This window comes from Odontesthes bonariensis, chromosome 3 (assembly GCF_027942865.1).
Source record: "Odontesthes bonariensis isolate fOdoBon6 chromosome 3, fOdoBon6.hap1, whole genome shotgun sequence".
Lineage (NCBI taxonomy): Eukaryota > Metazoa > Chordata > Actinopteri > Atheriniformes > Atherinopsidae > Odontesthes > Odontesthes bonariensis.
Window position 1 is genome coordinate 5,537,778 of NC_134508.1, and position 20,150 is coordinate 5,557,927.

The window sequence follows — 20,150 nt, forward strand, 5'->3', positions numbered from 1 at the left end:
TTGCAGTTTCCTTGATATCGACCTGAGAAATGACTCCGAATCCCGGCAGACTTAATTGTTCTGCACTCCCTGGGCTTTTTCCTCTGTATTTTGGCTTTAACTGATATTTGATCTGCTTTTGTAACAGAGATCAAACGACCACAACTCTTCCTTGCACACTGCACGCCACAGCAGCAACGAGAGCTTTATTGGTTCAGTCGTACACACACACACACACACACACACACACACACACACACACACACACACACACACACACACACACACACACACACGGTCAGACTATGCACACAAAGGGTGGAGTCGTGTTGAGACTTTTTTTTCTCGCCGCAGGGATCAAATCTTAACTTGAAGCGCCGCGGGAAGCAATCCGAGGCGAGATGTTCAGGAAACAAGGCAGCAGCGAAGCGCACCGAAATGACTTTTAAGCTCATTTTGTTTTGAAGACAGTGTCTGATGCTAATTTATGCAATCGGGTTTAATTTGTTAACAAATAGGAGGGCACCTTAGTTTATGTGAACTCATGGAGCGCACCGCTCTGGCCCCTTCGCTCGTCCAACCTTCACCGCGAGCGGCGCGTAAAGTTGAGTGGCTCCGGAGCGCACTGGCCCACCACCACTGCCCCGACCCCAACGCCGAGAACGAAATCGTCGTCCTTGCCACTGGGATAGACCAATACCTGCAGGAGGTCTTCCATCACCTGGCCTTTCCCAATCAGGATGATAAGGTGTCGGCGAAGGATTTCACGGCGCTCTGCTCCGTCCTGGGGCTGCCCGGAGGCGAGGGGGGGCAGAGAGATGTGAAAGGAGGGGATGGAGAAAAAGATGAGCGAAACGAAGAGTTCATGGATGTATGTTCCGGGCTATCTGACCAGTTGTCTTTTAAAGATTTCCACTCGCGGCTCTGTGGGTATTTCCGTGTGCGCGGCGGCGCGCCCTCGGGCACCGGGGAATGTGCCTGGCGCCTGCCAGTTTCTGAGGACACCGAGCTGGTGGAGAGACAGATCCGCCTCCGTTGGCCTCGGGTCAGGCGGAGAAAGTGCGTTAGTTTTGATCTGACGAGGGATCAGAGTGGACCCAGGAACAGATCCGCGAAGAGTCGAACCGCGGAGGACGTCCGTGGGTTTGGTACGAGATGCCTGTTTTAAAATAACTGATCTCTGAAGGGCACCTAAAGATTAAAAGCCCTTAATTCAAATAATGTTGCATCGAATTAAGTTAAATTAACTATTTAACTAGGATCTAATAATTGTATGATTGGACATTCTTCTTCTGTTCTCTCTTCTAATGTTCAGAGTTGCAATTCTTGAATTTTAATACTTGTATACACGTTTACTGCAACAATATAAAAAGACGAACAAAAACCTGTTGACACATCAGAAGTATTCTGCAGAGGGTGATCAGCTAAATCTACTAAAGTGTCAAAACCCATGAGGCTGATCCCTGCAGCCACATTTGTAATTGGCTCATGCATCATTATGTGACCAAATGTGGTGGTTTGAGCTACATCACACACACAATGGCCACAATGTTTCGGGCTTTTACTCTCATGAATAGGGAGATGCTCTTTGATGTAAAATTTTAATCTGCCCAATTGCAAATACCTGTTGTATTCATTAAATAGATGTGGTGGATTAAAACGTATACTTTCCATTTAAATACAGAGAAATATGAAGGACATCAACCTAAAAAGAAAGAGTATTCCAGCATACATACACAGCCGTAGCCAAAAAATTTCAAACAGCCTTTTTTTTTTCTTGAAAAGATAAAGCTTATAATCATGAAATCTGTAATTATATGCAATTTTCTAAACTTGCTTTATGTAAAATGTCATTTTGGATTGTCTAGTTGTTGGAGTATGTACTAAGCGTCCCTTTCCTGCCTCCAAGAGAGGATTTTGTGGCTGGAGAATGAGTTTGCTCTGATGTGGAAACGGCTCCTGCTGTTTTGAGGGACAGTACTTTACAGGACACTATCATGGGTCGTATTTAAGGGTCCTGGCACAAACTACCTGTTTGATTGTTTTGATCAGAGGACTTGTTGCTCATGACACTTCTGCATCGGCTTCTGACAGCAGACTGATGACTTGCACATTTTGTACATCAGTGATTATATCCTTTCCATGTAAACTGTCCAAACTAACTGGACGAGTTCCACTTGTTTTGTTATTAATCACTGCTGTAGTTACATTTCTACGGGGCTGTGTTTGAGGCTACTGCATAGTTAAAGGGAAGGGCTAAGGCAAAGGGAATATGCCGACACTACGTGATCATTGGAGAGTGTGTTTGGCAGGTGTGAAGTGGTTACTGCAGAAGCGGGTGTTGTCGGGAATCATCAGCTCTCCAACAACGTGACTTCAAAAATGTAATTCATATATACATTATGTGATTCTAAGCCAGGACCATGTTACCAGGGCAGTGGTTTTAGCACAGATCCTCAGATCTTCCTCTCCTCAGCCACAGACTCAAGCTCTTCTGGGGGGAAACCGCAATCATTCCCAAGAGATATATATATATATATATATAATATATCATCTTTCCAGCTGGACCTTGTTCTGCCCCTGAGGCCTCCTCCCTGGGGAACCTGCCCGAAACACAAAAAAAACAAGAAATGAAATCACTTAACTCCAGTAAACCCAGTTCCATGCGTACATGTGTATCCCTGAAGCGCTTTTGTGGTACTGGCTCTTCAACTTTCACAAAATGAGTCCACTTCTTCATCTCAAAGTTGCTGGGAAATTTGAATTAGGATCCTGAGCTTTTCTATAAATGCCAGCATCTAGATTCAGATTCAGATTCAAGATTTATTGTCATTTGTACAGAGACACAGGGTCATGCTATACATTGAAATTCTTGGTGACGAGGCGTCGCCAACAGCATTAAATAAATTGAGAAGGGTGAATGAAAACCAAGGAAGAAGATAAAGTAGAAAAATTGTACATAAAAAAACAAAACAAATTTAACTGTGCATAAAAATTAAAGTGAAATGTGCAACTATATATATATATATACAGGTGGAAATAAGTACATAACTAAAGTGGCTTGAGTGCCAATGAATTACTGGTTGAGTAGCCTGATGGCCTGGGGGAAGAAACTGTTCTTTAATCTGCTAGTCCGAGCCCTGATGCTAAGGAAGATGTGAGACACAGTCAACATAGCTTTCTCCTTACGTCTTGAACATGGCTCTGTAATTGCTCTCATAGGTGTTTCCTAAACCTACGTCCACGTTACAGCATTTTGTTGCCACTTTCAGATGTATGTGGGAACAATCAGAGACATGAGCTACTCTCGATTACCGTGGACTAATATCTGCTATGTGACTCGGTAAAAATAATAAAGATTGTCGAGTGCAGACAACAGTCTGTGCTTTCCACCCATACTTCTTAGTTCTTTATCATTTCTGAGGCTCTGTCCTCTTTGTGATGAAATCGGTTGTTGACAAACACCCCCAGCTCAAGCATGTAGCGTCATCTCTGAGGGCTACGTGCTGTTAGTTTTTTGGAGGACTGAATGCCTGCACTTAATGATTAGATGCTACCATAAGAATTTTATAGTGATATGATCAGGGCTGGGCGAGTTAACTCGTTATTATCGCCTTAACGCGGCAATTATTTAATGCCGACAGATATTTTATCGCGCATTAACGCATGTTTTATTTTATTTCTTTATTTATTTTTTTTTAAAAAAGTTAAAAAAAACTATTTTACAGAACCAAAGTCATCTGTAAACTCTGCCAAGTTGAATTGTCAGCGTAGTAGTTCCAGTCTAAAATATCACTTAAAGGCAAAACACACAACTGATAGCAGCAAGTCATTCAAGGAAACAGACAGTGGAGCGAGGCTTCTACATAAAAACTACAGAAAGATGCTGATGTTAAAAGTGTGTTTGCACAACAAATGTTATGGCACTTTCATTCATATGGCAGCACATTTAAAATAAAACTAAATGCTAAAAGCTATACGCTACTTTTGGATTCATTTTTGGATTCTGTGTACAAATGCGATTAATCAGGGAAATCATGAGATTAATTAGATTAAACATTTTAATCGTTGCCCAGCCCTAGATATGATCCTAGTTAAAAAGTGAATCATACATGCAAGAAATAAGCAGGGATTTGGTTTGACTTCCTTTGCTCTTTCTGTGTAATTTCCAACAGATGAGGTTGCAGCTCTGAGGGAGCTGGTGGAGGACCTCCGCTCCGCTCTTCAGGGGAGCGATGCTCGCTGCTTGGCCCTGGAGGTGGCCCTAAAAAGGGAGAGGAGCAGCACCCTCCATTTTCCCTCTCGCTACAACTCCACTGTTTCAGCTCCGACATCTTCCATCACTCTCGTAGAGGGAAAACTAGTACCAACTCAAAGACTCAAAGGGCAGCTGGGTGGTGCCCGAGGAGATGGAGTGAGGAGGGTGCAAAAGAGACGGGACACCAGAGACCCTGTTCTGAGGGAGCTGAGGCTGATCCGCTCCTCGCGTGATGGGCAGCTGGAGGAGGCCATCAAATACAATGAGCGTTTGGAGGAGGAGCTGCAGTGGGCCTACCGGGAAGTGTGCAAGCTGCAGGGGCTGGAGGCTTCTCTGAGGAAGGAGAACGCTCAGATCAGGTGGGAGTCAAAATAATCAATCAGAGGGGGGTGTTATCTAACTGTTTGAATGCATATTAGAAGAATGTTGAGGTAATATTTAATGATTACTGCCAGGAGGAGGGCAGAGGAAGCTCGGGAGGCTTTGAGCTTGGGTCTGCAGAGGGTTCGGCTGATCCAGGAGAAGGCCCAGTTGGTTCCGCAGCTCCAGTCCAGGATCACTAAGCTGGAGACCGAGCTGCTCCAGTACAGGTACGAACTCTGTGTATGGTTGTAAGAGGAGGAATTAAGCACACAGGTGTGTTTGTGGATCCAGTTACACATCATTTGCCTCTGTGCTCTGTGCTGATTTGTAATTCAATGGACTAAAGCCCACAGGTTAGGTTACACACAAGTTACAGTCAATCTGAATTCAAGTGCAGTATCAAAGGAAAAAGCCTTCAGCAACCACAGCCACCACATCACTGTTTTCATCTTCCTTTTAACCTCCATGATTATTATCTTCCACATAGGCTTTAACGTCTTTGTCTTTTTCAGAAGCAATGCAATTAGAAAAAAAAAAAAAATCTCCTAAAGTCTGAAGCAGCAGGCAGACATGCACACTTACTGTAGCTGTAACTATACGTTACTTCTCATGTGAATCAATTAAATATGAAATAATATGACAACTACTGGTAAACAAGTCAAAAGTGAACTGGTTTACAACTTACATCTGGCATGTTTACTATTTAGACTGAACAGCTCAATTGTCACATGGGGTTCCTGTACATATTTTACAGATTACTTCTCATTACTTCATTACTTGTACCATGTGATTAGTTTAATGCGTAAAAAGTAGGACTGGGCAATGATTAAAATATTTAATCTAATTAATCACATGATTTCCCTGATTAATCACGATTAATCACATTTGTACGCAGAATCCAAAAATGAATCCAAAAGTAGTGTATAGCTTTTAGCATTTAGTTTTATTTTAAATGTGCTGCCATATGAATGAAAGTGCCATAACATTTGTTGTGCAAACACACTTTTAACATCAGCATCTTTCTGTAGTTTTTCTGTAGAAGCCTCGCTCCACTGTCTGTTTCCTTGAATGACTTGCTGCTATCAGTTGTGTGTTTTGCCTTTAAGTGATATTTTAGACTGGAACTACTACGCTGAGAAGACAATTCAACTTGGCAGTGTTTACAGATGACTTTGGTTCTGTCGACTCCGCCGTCTGGAAGAACTTTAACATGAAAATGGCCGAGTAAAAGTTCCGTACCCTTCTCCATGTTTGGTGGATCCGCCGATTACTTTCTTTTCCTGTTCCACAGCAGACAGCAGCAGACTTTTACAGAATAAAAGCCTGTGAGCAACAGACTTTTACAAAATAAAAGCATGTGAGCAACAGACTTTTACAATAATAAAATAAATAATAAAACAGGGGGGGTCAGTGGCGTAGTGGGTTGAGCAGGCGCCCCATGTTCAGAGGCTATAGTCCTCGCTGCAGCTGGCCCCGGTTCAAGTCCCGCATCGGACGGCCCTGTGCTGCATGTTGTTCCCCCTCTCTCTGCTTCCTGTCTCTCTGAACTTTCCTATCCATTAAAGGCACAAAAGCCCACAATTTTCTTTTAAACATTTTAACTCGCCCAGCCCTAATAAAAAGCTTTTGTATGAATTTTACCAATACAAAATGGCTAACTCACTATATAGTGGGCTATTTGGGGAACAAGTGGACAATTTATTTGAGAATTGAGTAATGGAGTCATTTCTTCTTCGTGAAAGTCATATTCATGCATTCATACATTTTCTATACCCGCTTATACCCTGTCATCGGGCGAGACAGGGTAAAGCAAGGCAAGGCATCTTTATTTATATAGCGCATTTAATACCACAGGCAACTCAATGTGCTTTACATAAAGACAAGGCATTTAAAAGAACAGCATAAAGCAGCATAAAAACAAGCACACCCTGGACGGGTCGCCGGTCCATCGCAGGGCCACACAGAGACAAATGAGACACACAACCACACGCACGCACGCACGCACGCACGCACGCACGCACGCTCACACTCACTCCTAAGGACGAGATTTAGAATCACCAATTAACCTAACTTGCATGTTTTTGGATGGTGAGAGGACACCGGAGTACCTGGAATGAACCCACACATACACGGGGAGAACATGCAAACTCCGCTCTTTTAGTAGAATCATTTAAATGTTTGTTTGACCAAAAATTGACTAAATTTTAGCTGAGGCTGCGGCATATTGTGAGTAAAATGTCTCATAACTCCGTCTTCTACAAATACTGTCTATAACAGCTCATAGAGACACTGGCAAATCAGAGGTTTTTGGCCTCTCATGTCTGGACATTTCTCCTCAGACAGCCCTGTGTTGACATGATTCCTGAATTCTTTCTCTGGGCATATCATGAATCTAAATCTGATATGAGAGCCGTCTTGAAAGATTAAATGCAATGCATTCTGATCTTAGCAATCTTAGTGATCTTTGCTACGGCACTATGAAACACCGAAGGCTGCTCCTTTAGCAGCTAGCTAAACAGTCCACAGTGTCAGCCAAAGTGCATTATATTCACCTATGTTGTCTACATAGACAACATACGAGACATTTTTAAATTCAGGTTAGAGACATTTCTTTTCTCATGTGTCTATGCATGAAATCTGCACGATATCTTTTCATTTATCTGGACTGTTGCTTGTTTTTAAATTCATTTAAATGATTTTATTTGTTTCTCTTTATATTCTTTTATGTATTTTTAATGCTTCTTCCACTCCCTGCTGCAATGCTTTTATTTTATGTAAAGCACTTTGAACTGTTTGTACATGAAATGTGCTATACAAATAAATTTGATTTGATTTGATACATTTCCCTCAGAATCCGCAGCACCTGCCTCCCACCAGTTCACCCTGAAGACTCCAGCAACAAGGCAGGTAAGAATCAGGTGAAAGTGGTGAATGAGGAATCGGGGTGGTATTCTTAGGTATATGCAAAGTATACAGGCTTTCCTCTTCCTTCTTGCTGACAGATGCCGAGTATCTGCAGCGTGCAGTGGAAGGTAGAGCGGCTTCTGATGAAGAAGAGGAGGAAAGGGGTGTGAAGGAGGGAGGGAACCGCGTGTTGGAGGTGAAGAGGCACGTCTGCCACCTGACCGGATGTGGCACAAGGTTTGCTGACACTAAAACATAGTATTTCTTGACAAACAGAACAGAACACCACAACTCTCTGCCAGTGTGAGACACTGACAGCACAAACTGGCTTGACATAAAAGAGCCTTAATGCTTCCTCGTCTTGTTTCAGATGTCAGAACGTTGTAATCAGCTGCAGGAGTCAGCTGCACGAAAGAAAACAAACCGGCACACACACAGATAATGATGGCTGCTGCAGTCGGACGGGACCAAACCAAGAGAAACCAGATGGACGCGGAAACTTTGAAAAGGAGAAGGTGAGGGATCCTGTCAGACCTGGGCTTGAAAGAGGACTCAGATGCAGAGGATCCAATTAGGCAGATTTTATTATATATATATATATATATCCAACCACCAATACGCAGTGATGAAATAATAAGTTATGAAAATGTTATTCTATATATAATATAAAACTTAATAACTAAAAGAGGAAAAAACAACCAAAACTCTGCTAAGAGGAGGGCAATTAACTATGAACTATAAACCAAAAATCACTCCCTAAGGAGGAAAAACAACTTCGTACTAGAAACAAAAACAACTAAATGCACTCCTAAAAACCGGAGGCTCTACAAAATCTTTGAAACGTTATTTATAACAAAAATTACTCCTAAAGGAGGCTACCAAAAATGGCTATGAAAACTTAAGACTAGTTTACGTAATTTATAAACAAAAAAAATCACTCGCATGCAGGCAAAGATTCGTGGCTTAGTATTCGAACTAGCAAGGCAAGGGCTGTGTTCAAAACCGCATACTACATACTACATACTTGCATACTGCATACTGATCGATCAGACAGTATGCAGAGCGTTTACCCACAATGCATTTCGCTCCTGCCCGAGCTGAAATCAGCCGGCCTGAAGCTGATTTCCCTTAAGCTCTAAACTCTGTAAACTTTATCAACATTTGAAACATTTTCAGGCGAGAAAGTAGTCGTTTAGATCCCCAACGTGTTGAAAACCTGACAAAATACCGGCTATTTACAATTTTGTTCCGACGAATTCGGCGCTACTAAAGCTAGCCGCAGTGAGCAACGCACTTCCGGTTATTTTCACAAAATAAAATACCCGTTGCCTTTTATCATAGGGAAAGCCATTAGGATACAATTGGTGCTTTTGTTTTGAAAACAGGAAGTGAACCTACCCTCGTTGTAGCTAGCTTGAAACTGCCGTTTTGACAGGAAATGACGATCGGCGACGTCACGTTACGTTGCATCTTGGGTAGTTTGAGTATGAGTAGTAACCTCATGATGCATACTCAACATTTCGGCGAATCTAGTATGCATCCGGGAACTTCTCGCTTACTCAAACTCGCTTACTAACTCAAAAAGTTAGTATGAGTAGTAGGAGAAGTATGCGGTTTCGAACACAGCCAAGGTTTACTGTGACTGTGGCAGGCTTGGGTGAACAACAAAACGAAACACTCACGCACAAGACAAAGGGAGACGCAGACTAAAAGACACATGAGGGCAACGGGAAACAGGTGGACACAATCAGGAATCAGGAAAGACACTCCAACCTGTGACACATGAGGAAGAGCAAGTGACCTGAAACAAGAGGAGAGTTACTCTTCAAAATAAAACAGGAAATGACAAAACATGGAGACAAGACAGAAACCCAGCTTGACCTCACCGTGTGACAGATCCTTGTTTTGAAGCCATTTAACATTCTGAGTTATCGCAAACTATTTTCAGTTTTGCAAAAATTTAAACTCTGGATCATCATGAATATACCGAATTGTAGTCCATATTTAGTGGGGTGTGTCATCTATGTAGTCATGGGTTCTCTATTTACCAGATTGTAGATGCGACACAGACCAAAATCTTTATTCTGACTTTATTTAGAATAAGAAAAAGGCATATGATGATGACTACATGTAAAAGTATTTTACCATCATGTTGTTTTCATGATTTTTACAAAAAAATCTTTCTTTTACAATTCTTTTCACCTGTCATTGCAACCACTTTGTTTTGCCTTTTATCAATTAAGTTAGCCATGAGATTATTATTATTGTTGATAATACTGTGTGTCATATAAATATAGATAATAAATGGTCTGCACTTAAATAGAACCTTTTTTAAATTCTACATATATTTATCAAAGTGTTTTAGAATATTTGTGTTTCTCATATAGCCATTCACACATACACTTACCTGCTTATGGAGGTGGCTAGTAGCCATGCAAAGCGCCCGTCTGCCATTAGAAGCATGGACTGTATAAAAACAAAGAAAAAGCACCTTAAGCCTGCATTCTTTCTAATGACCTGCAGGGTCGGGGGTTCGATTTCAAATCGAAGTCGAAAGTTACTAGACGTTGTTTGTGTCGGTTAAGCCTAATCTTGCAGATGGGCACTTACTTGCTCTCCTCGTCAGTGGTCGCTGGAATTGATCTTCATGACCAAAAAAATCAAGTTGGACATTTTGTGGCTCAGTGTAACATAGCGCAGTGAAATGGTCAAAAAACTGTGCTCTTCTGTCAGCACATGTCTCCTACACGTTGTTCATTTTATGAATTATGATCCTGGTGAAACGGGATATTAATAGTATATTGATTCTAGTGTATTCTTTTTTTCTTTTTCTTTTTCTTTTCTTTTTATTGATGTTTGTTTCAGACAGATGCAAAAAACTAACTGTTGTATTATTACAGTTATATGGTAAGAATAGCAAACAATGTATTCTTTTTCAGTATCTGCCCAGTCTTTTTTTTTTCTTTGCAAACAAACATAAATAAAACAAAAAAAACTAAACTACAGTCCAGCAACAACATACACATCAAGCCAGACTTACAAAACAAAAACACAACACCCTAGGAAATCTACATAGCATACATATCCTGTACCTGAAAAAAAAAAAAAAAAAAAAAAAAATATATATATATATATATATATATATATATATATATATATATAGGTAGGTAGTGTTATCCTTACATATCCAGAAGTTGGGCTAGGAATGGGCCCCATACTTCATTAAATAGATCTTCCCTCCCAGCCACTCTATAGGTAACACACTCATAGCCATTGAGCTTAGAACCTCTATCCACTCCTTAAAAGTGGACAAGATGGGAGATTTCCAGTGGCGTAAAGTTATCCTGCACCCTGTTATCATAGCTAAACGACACCGTGATTTTCGGCGTTTTGACAATTGAATATTATTTGGAAGCAGTCCCAAAAGACACAATGAAGGGTTTTTGGTCAAGTGCGTACCAAACATCTTATTCAAGAACAAAATGATGGCATTCCACATGTCACTAGTTTTGTCACACTCATATAACATATGCACCAGAGTTCCCACCTTTCTATTACATCTCCAACATATATCACTATTTCTAAGATTCAGTCTTGCCAATTTGGAGGGAGTCCAGTAGGATCTATTCAATATCTTAATAATAGATGAGCTGTGATTGTGTTTCACATGAGTAACAGTACCATGATGCACATAGATTTTTCCAGTCATTTTCTGTAATCTCCTGAGCCAGGTCCCTATCACAACATAGTTTTAAACCATACAGTTTTGGCACTTGTGTACTGATTCTAGTGTATTCTAAGTTATATTGATTATTTTTATGATATTTGTCTTCGCAGAGGCCTGAAGACAAGGGACACAAGACAAGGCCACAGGAGACAGAGAAGACACGTCTGTCTTTGCTGGAGGACAAACTCACAGATTCACTCACACTGCTGCTGCAGCTACGACACAAGGTACTCATACGAATACCATCACATACACAAGCCCCGTTCACACGTCATATTCTAGGTGGGACTTAGATGCGCAATGGTGTCCTGTGAAGGGTCTAAGCTGCTGCGCTGCTGATATTTCTCTGAACCGGCAACGGAGGTAGTCATAGAGCAGTTGAGTGTGCCTGAGAAAGAACCTGCATAGCAGAACATATCGTCCAATATTGCCTTTGTCACTTAAGCTCATTCAGTGTAAGCACACACTGATGCAGTGCTGAGTCTCCTCTGATTGGTTGTTATGAATTACCAAATCCAATCAAATCAAATCAAATTTATTTATATAGCACATTTCAATGTACAAACAATTCAAAGTGCTTTACAGAAAATAAAAGCATTGCAGCAGGGAGTGGAAGAAGCATTAAAAATACATAAAAGAATAAAAAGAGAAGCAAATGAAATCATTGAAATGAATTTAAAAACAAAGGGGGGGAATGGTGGTGGCTTAATCAGGATGTGTTTTTTGCAGCATTATGGCTCCACAGTCATGTTAAAAGAACTACGGACACCATACGTAGACATTTTTAAATCCAGGTTAAAAACATTTCTGTTCTCATGTGTCTATGCATGAAATATCTTTTAACTTATCTAGACTGTTGTCTGATTTTAAATTCATTTAAATGATTTTATTTGTTTCTCTTTATATTATTTTATGTATTTTTAATGCTTCTTACACTCCCTGCTGCAATGCTTTTATTTTATGTAAAGCACTTTGAACTGTTTGTACATGAAATGTGCTATACAAATAAATTTGATTTGATTTGATATATTTATGTATATATATATTAGGACTGGGCAACAATTAAAATCTTTAATCTAATTAATCACATGATTTCCCTGATTAATCACGATTAATCGCATTTGTACGCAAAATCCAAAAATGAATCCAAAAGTAGTGTATAGCTTTTAGCATTTAGCTTTATTTTAAATGTGCTGCCATATGAATGAAAGTGCCATAACATTTGTTGTGCAAACTCACTTTTAACATCAGCATCTTTCTGTAGTTTTTATGTAGAAGCCTCGCTCCACTGTCTGTTTCCTTGAATGACTTGCTGCTATCAGTTGTGTGTTTTGCCTTTAAGTGATATTTTAGACTGGAACTACTACGCTGAGAAGACCATTCAACTTGGCTGTAAATGCAGGAGTTTTTTTTATTTATTTATTTTGAAATACGTGCTTTTATGTTGAAACAAGTAAAACAGGAAGTAGCGCCGGTTAGCTCCGTGAGCTTCACACGGAGACCGAGGATCACCTGTAGCGGTGATGTCCAACTTTAAAAAGGAAATGGCCGAGTAGAAGTTCCGTACCCTTCTCCAGTAATCCGCCGATTACTTTCTCTTCCAGTTTCGCAGCAGACAGCAACAGACTTTCACAATAAAAAAACCTGCGTTAATGCGCGATATTTATCGGCGTTAAATAATTAACAAGTTAATGCGATAATAACGAGATAACTCGCCCAGCCCATATATATAGTGCCATATAGTGTTTAATTTAATTAGTTTTGGTGTTATAGACTCATTTATGATGAAACTTTTTAAATAAAAAACTATTTTCGTCGTAAAGTGGACAACAAAATGACTAGATGCGGGGTTGTTATCATCTCCCAATAATCAAGTTATTTCAAAGGAGAAATCTCCAGCACCAGAACTGAAACCAGGTTATTCTAGATAGAACAATCTGTAAATAAAATTAATAACTTTTTTTTAATCACACTTAGCAAACAGTTCTTTTCAAAATAATTCCCCTTATTCTTTCTTTAGCTGTGAACAAATGAAACTGCAAATTAAGTGATACTGATTGCGGGAGTATTTGTGTATTCTGCACATACAACCTTGTTTTCATGCTGTAGAACATGCCAGTAAAAACAGAAAGCATGTTTTTTTTGTTTTATTCATTTTCTATTTAATGTCAACAAAACATTTCACAGAAGTTGGAACAGACAAATAAAAGACAGAGAAAGAAAAGTTGTGTAATACCGGGAGATCCTCTGTTGGAAAATTAACTGGATTGATGCCAACGGGTCAATAACATGTTTAGGTGTAAAGGGTTCACCACATCTGAGTGAGCAAATAGCTTAAGAAGTGGTACTTTTGGGGGTTTGAAGATTCTCAAATCATGTCTTTGCTCTACAGCCACCTCGTGATAAGTCAAAAGCGTTTTTTTTCTTCCTTTTAGAACGTGTCCCGCAGAGTCCTGGAGAAGATAGTGTTGGACAGCTTGGAGGCGTGCAGCAGAGGTGAAGGTGGTACGTCTGCTCTACATGTTCCAAATTGTGTTCCTGCTTCAGCATTGCTCCTTCTGGGACTTTTTATTGATACATTTCCACCCTTAGGTCCGTCTCAGGTCCTGCAGGCTGCCGATGCCCTCTGTGAACGCCTGTCCTCCAGTGACCTCCTCAGAGACCAAGAGGGGGGTGACGGGGGAAGGGGAGGAGGACTGAATGGAGAGAAACCTCTGCTTCCACCTTCAGGATGCCAGTCCAGCGGTGTCAGCTCTTTACTCATCTCCGGTTAAATCTGCAGTTACTGTTAATACTTGTATCAGTTTTTACAACACTATTGTGTTTGCAGCCATGTAAATGTTTCTGTTTCAAATCGGTTGGGACGTATTTAAGCCGACTTATTTTTACTTAATCCGGTCTGTTATTTTGCATCTATTTAATTTAAATGATTTGTTTGAATAATGATATAAACATGTATGTTATGGATCTCAAAGGTTCTTGCATCCTTTTTAAATGACGTCTTGTCAGGTCATTTTACCTCTAACAAGTCCTCCAATTAAACAACTTAATAGGTCATATCTATAAATACGGCCTGATGCAGCATCCTTTTACCCAGCACCCAACAGGCGGCAGCAGGGAAATACAACTGATAGGAGCGTTTCCAAATGAGAGAATCAGGTCATTCCAAGTCTTTAATATAAACCGTCTTCTTAAAGAGGAAGGACGGGGTTGGATGGTGTAATTACAAGCAAGGCTTTCATAAGTTAAACATTCAGATACATCAATATACGTCAAGTTTTCTTCCAGTTCTTTTTCTTTTTACAATGCTATTGTCCATTTAATGGACGCCATTTTGCTGGCTGCCATGGTGACAGGACAACCCACCAAAATGTTACAAAGACATTTCCCTCTTGCTTACTGTTAGAAATCAATACTTCTTGGTTAGGGTTAAAAAAAACATCATGGCTGGGACTAAAATACATAATAGGAACTTAATAGCCTCCCCTTAATGGACGCCATTGTGACACTTGACATGCAGTTGCTCTCACGAAAACTAGAGGCTGTAAATTCCTTGAATGTAAGGTTATTGCCTGGATGAAAGAAAAAAAATTCCCATAGGTATTTTCCATAGTTTTCTACGGGGTGGACTCACAAACAATAACTAAAATGAAGAGGATGAGGCTGATAGAACTTAGCTTTGCCAGAGCAAGGGGTCAGAGCACTTTCAAAAGATTTGTTTTTTCATTTTTCACTTTCAAAGTTTCCACAAAAAGCATTCGTTTTAGATTGATAAGGAGATTTTTTTTTAGATATTTTAGGATTAAATCTAGGGGGGGCGGGTAGGTGAGTTGGTTGAACGGGCATCCCAGTTAAATGTTGCATGTTCCCCTACTCTAAATTTAATTTAAATGATTTATTTAAATTGAAAAATTAGGGCTTTAGAATAATCTATGCAGCACCTCAAAGTGAACAGATCTTTTTCTAGAACCATCAGGCCATTTAAATTGCTTACTGCTATCACTTTAAACGTGGTGATGTAAAAAGTTTGCACATTTGAAGGCCCAAAGAATGAATGAATGAACAGTATTTTGCAGGTTGAACAAAAGACAACAATAAGGCGGAACGATTGTATGAAATAATATAGCCATTTATTTCCAGCAAATTACAAAGATCTGCAGAGAGAAAGCATTCCTCCTGCCTCACAGAAGGAAGGCTATTATAAGACAAACACGCAAAGACTTCACATCCAGCAAGACTGCATATGTCTACATCAGCTTTCCGACAGGTGGACATTTAGAGTCAACAGCTCGATCTTGACGTGGATGTTGGAAGGCTGAGGGTCAGCGTGGTCCTCTGTGAGTTCAGAGTCTTGAGGGTTTAAAGGGTTGAGGTTAACAAGGCAGTAGTTGGGTGATGAGTTTTAAAGGCTGGGTATGTTAGATTTGGGGGAAAGAACTTCTGGAATCAGGACAGAAGATACCATTTTTTTTTTTTTTTAGGGTTTGTGGGTTGGAATCTCACTTCTGGTGCTTTAGTTGATTTCGGACTTCTAAGATGGCGTATGAGGCAGCCTGCTGAGGGGTTTCAGCGTCACATGGACAAAAACCTTATGCTACCAGCCCTACTTTCCACTCACAGGTCATATAAAGTCATTAATACATTACACATGATAATCTGTACATATTTGATTAATCAAAGCTAATTAAAGAGAAACCTAAGTCCTGATTGGTTACTCTGAGTTGAGCTTGGCTCTGATAGGTTAAGGCTATTTTACGGCTTAGAAGTATGCTCTCTCCGTTTTATAAGGAGCATATCTGCACATGCGTGTAAAGACTGGTATTAGGCACCGTGCTAGTCATTAACCTCACTGCTATTCTATTGCAGCGAGCGCCAAAAAAGCTCTACTGGCCTTTTGTAAAGAAAAGGAAAAAAAAAAAGTAATTGACGATTCCATAGAGACAATAGACCAAACCAAAATTAAATGACAAAATAAACAACCTTATATATAGAATAAATATAGTATGTACAATTTGCTTTGTGTGCTTCTAAAAATAAATAGACATAGCATTACTTGCCCACTTATAGAAGTATTCACAACTTTCCATTGATGTAGAGGCAGAATGCCGGCACCTCGTCAGTAAGAGAAGAATGCAGACTGAAAGGGAACAGACGGAAGGATGAAACTTTTCCATCAAGTCAAATGTCGTAGAAAAGCCAAATACAAATAGAGAACAATCACTCCCGTTGGAAACGTGGGTTTGAATCTAGAGGACACTCACACAGAAGCTGTTCAGTTCAGTGAATTCCTGACGTGCCCTCTGGTGGTACTTTTACAGACTACAGTACTTTGTTGCATTTGACTAGCGTAGATAGGTTGCTTCATGTTTACAGTGGTTGTTTTCTTGATGACATTCATGACACAAAACAATAATGGAGGGTTAAAAAGATTAGGAAAATGATGAACGAGTACGAAATAATAAATTTTTTTTAACATCAATGACATAAAAAAAAAATCTTTAAGACCAAAACAACATTTCTAATAATCAAAATGATCAAGTTTTGCACATTCGCACTGTGTGCCCTGCACATGCATCTTGCTGGCCCCCTTTCAAAGCAGACAAGTGGTAGATATGTCAAGCAACACATGCAGGATTCTCCTGTTCTAATGTTTGTACTGTCAAAACTGGTTACAACGTTCTTTTCCATTCTCCTCCACAACCAGAAGGCCATCGAAGACGTAGTGAGTGTATGTGATGGTAGAGAGTTTGTGTGGGAAGGGGCATAAGCTAGATGTGATTTTACCCTTTAAGTAAACAACATCCATTTACCTAATGCACAGTTCAAGTTCCTCTCTAATTAGAGAGATCATAATTAGCATTATTAGCTAACATGTATATGTCACGCGAAGAAGAAAATAAAACCTTTCCAGAAATGAAAGAAAAAAAGAAAGACAAATAAACAGAATCTGCCTCAGAACCCGTTCACACCAGGAGCTACTGTAACACGTTAATCTGTATGTCCTCAGAAAACATATTGTGGAAGCTTGGCGGCTAACCGACGGCACAGTTAAATCAAAATGAACTTATTTGCAAAACTAATGTATTAGACTGGTTTTCTGTATGGTTAGAACTGTCACAGACAGTAGCTTGTGCCTTCTCAGCTGCGTGTGTCAGAATTCATTATGCAAATAAAAGAAAAACTAAACTAAAATTGTAGCTAATGTGTCAGCGAGCTGGGAAAAAAACTAAAACAATTCACAAAAGCTCTCTGGTAAGTGTAAGGTTTTTTTTGTGTTTTTGTGCGCTCTGCCTTTTACTACAATGGTATATTATCTTTAATGGACTGTAAATCATCTCAGTGAATAAGGAGGTACTGACGGGTCAAAAGTTCCCTAGATATTGAGAGACAGCTCATTAGCTCAAAGAGCTAGAGGTGGCTCAGAAAATTCAACAGACCATACTCATTTTGTGAAATACTTCACAGTAGAAGAGGCACGAATTATAGGCATGAATTGGATCGTGCAACACAACAGGCGAGCTACATTAGCTTACTCAGTTCTGGACTCTCTCTTAGCCCAAAGGTTAGCACTTTCAAGACATTTTGCCATTTTACATTTCTAAGATTTCACTCCCCCCAACATGCTACGTACCAACTGATTGAGGAAATTTTGTGAAATGACATACTAATTGTAGCTGTTTTTATATGCTAGTTTGTACTGGGACTTAAACCGCTGCTAATGTGGCCGGGCTCTCAAACAGCTTGAAGTACTAACTGCAAATCTATTAGTGACTCTGAATGTGTGGGCTGGTGCCAACACTTAAAAACAGTCTGTCAGTGTGACAATTCAGTGCTCCAACAAAATCCACACAAAACATCAGCCACCAGTAGCTTTCATCTGGTGTCAGACTGTGCCGGTGGACCCACCTGAACACAGTTAAACATCTCGTACCACGTGTGAGCACAAAGCCATTCACTCGGCGCTGCAGGTTTTTGAGCCTCTTGTCACTTACTGTAAGCCTACAGCTAGCTTGCTTCAGTCGGAAGTTAGCAGATGGTTTCAAACAGGGAGACCAGAGATATTCTCACCCGGAACAGCCGACTGCAAAATATGACCTCTCTAACCTCTTAGCATTCACCACTGAGCTGCGCCAGGCGCACTGACATCATCCTGCCTGTGATTTAGCCAAAATCTGAAGTCCTCTGTGGACTGCTGACATTTTTTTTTTTACTATACTGGCTTACAGAACACTTTGTTGTACTGACCTCAGGTCTGATATTAGTTGTTTGCAATCCAAAAAGTGCAGGAATTAAGGCAAATTAAGTCTAGGAAGCAGTGCCAAAAACAAATTTAGATCAAGTCTTCTGTAGTAATACACCAACTTTGATTTCAACTGTTGCAAAAAAAAAAAAAAAAAAAAGCCAAACATTTTACTAAAACATACATTAGACTTCATGTAAAATCATTATGATTATATGACATATCACTTGGTGATTAAACATTCTAAGCTTGCTTGTTTTTTTCTTTTCTGCCTTTTGTGGTTTCAAGTGTTAAAAGCTGATCATTAAAAACAGAGGGGCTAACGTCCCCATTGAAAATAATGAGGAGTTGCCATGCACACAGAACAGATATCGATTCATATCAAATGCATTATTGGCCAACAGTAATAATCATTGTCAATAATAATAATAATAATAATAATAATAAAAGTGGTAGGACTCAGTTATTAAGTAGAATAAAGAAGAAGTAGTGGATTCTGTGGGGCTGGTGGGAGTTTGTTGTGAGGCTGAGGTGGAGATATCTGAGTTTCCATGGTAACAGAAAGATACTGTCTGGATTTTCTGTGGGCTGCTGCTGTGTCAACAGTCCAACAATGTCCTGATATCCCGAAGATGAATTTCTATGAGAACAGTGCCATCATCCAGAGGCCTACTGGAGTTTAGCCCTTTTATTGTCACTGTCCACTTTCAAGTAGAGCTCAGGCAAATGGGCGATGCTCCTTACTGTCCACGCATAGAAGCTTACACTATGTCTTAGTTGCTTTCTTTTTTTTGTGTGTGTATGTGTGCGTATATCTGCATGTGCTCAGTTGCCCGCATTGGAGTCTCTATCCCCGATGAACCAGCGCATATGGAAGCATAGGGCAAGGAAGCCGGTCCCCAGCAGGTCACCCAGGGCCGTCAGGTACGGGATGGAGAAGTTGTCGGGGTCCATGCCTCGGGCCCACATCCAATTAACCATCCAGTCTGCCAGGTAGAGGAGGATCATGACCTGAGGCAGGACAAAGCCAGAGAAGCCAACTTTTACTTTTAATCCTGGTGTTCACATTGATCAGTCGCGTTGTTTTTCACATTGAAAACAAACAAAAAAAGCTGAGAGGAATCAATGTGATCTGAATAGGTATCTGTGGAATTTGCTCTCATCAATAAACGCTCAATTCTCAGGACATTTTTCTCTTCACCTGCACACAGGGATGGAGGAAGGAATGCGCGCCTACCTGCAGTAGTGCAGCTGCCAGGTAGAAGGTGATGAAGATGGATGTCAAGGTGGTGTGTCCCCCCCTCAGGGAGTTGATGGTATAGAGGAATACGAGATGACCCGGGGCGACCAGCAGGAAGAGCACACGAGCCGAGCGGGAGTTCACATCTGGAAGATGATGGAGGGGATGATTAAAGAGAGGAGAAAGACACACAGATAGAGAGTTTTCTTATTTTCTGTCCCATTGAAGTTGTTTTGTACCCATATATATGTGCGTGTGTATTTATATTTTAGGATCATATCAGGTTATTTGTACAAACTTGGGACAGGAAAACAGAGCCGCTGAACGACATGCATCAAAACAGCTCCAACGGTACACTTCTCAACACTGTCCCATTTTCAAGCATTGCTTTTTTTTAAACCTTTGCCCACTCCATACACATGCAGGCCGTGTTCGAAAC

The 20,150-nt window shown here is 40.3% G+C and overlaps 2 protein-coding genes across 4 annotated transcripts in view; one reads left to right on the forward strand and one right to left on the reverse strand.

The window, feature by feature from the left end:
• Positions 1-316: 316 nt before the first annotated feature.
• Positions 317-14,291, forward strand: LOC142376674 (EF-hand and coiled-coil domain-containing protein 1). Its single transcript, XM_075460136.1, has 9 exons — positions 317-1,127; positions 4,155-4,596; positions 4,693-4,827; positions 7,452-7,507; positions 7,603-7,741; positions 7,875-8,019; positions 11,342-11,458; positions 13,667-13,736; positions 13,824-14,291. Exons 1-9 carry the CDS (start codon positions 524-526, stop codon positions 14,003-14,005), a joined length of 1,890 nt encoding a protein of 629 aa, XP_075316251.1. The 5' UTR covers positions 317-523; the 3' UTR covers positions 14,006-14,291.
• Positions 14,292-15,337: 1,046 nt separating this feature from the next.
• slc41a1 (solute carrier family 41 member 1) overlaps positions 15,338-20,150 on the reverse strand; it is a 32,772-nt gene continuing 27,959 nt past the window's right edge. For all 3 annotated transcript variants that reach the window (XM_075460138.1, XM_075460139.1, XM_075460137.1), the window contains 2 exons: positions 19,709-19,857; positions 15,338-19,482 (listed from right to left, as the gene is read on the reverse strand). In XM_075460138.1, the coding sequence (XP_075316253.1) occupies positions 19,297-19,482; positions 19,709-19,857 (335 nt within the window). In that variant the 3' untranslated portion in view covers positions 15,338-19,296. The remainder of the gene's footprint in view (positions 19,483-19,708; positions 19,858-20,150) is intronic.

Excerpts from the sequence above, each read along its gene's own strand:
- LOC142376674 (XM_075460136.1), top strand. The coding sequence starts at position 524 with ATGGAGCGCACCGCTCTGGCCCCTTCGCTCGTCCAACCTTCACCGCGA. Across the intron at positions 1,128-4,154 it reads GGAGGACGTCCGTGGGTTTG|ATGAGGTTGCAGCTCTGAGG; the intron begins GTACGAGATGCC and ends AATTTCCAACAG. Across the intron at positions 13,737-13,823 it reads GTGCAGCAGAGGTGAAGGTG|GTCCGTCTCAGGTCCTGCAG; the intron begins GTACGTCTGCTC and ends TTCCACCCTTAG.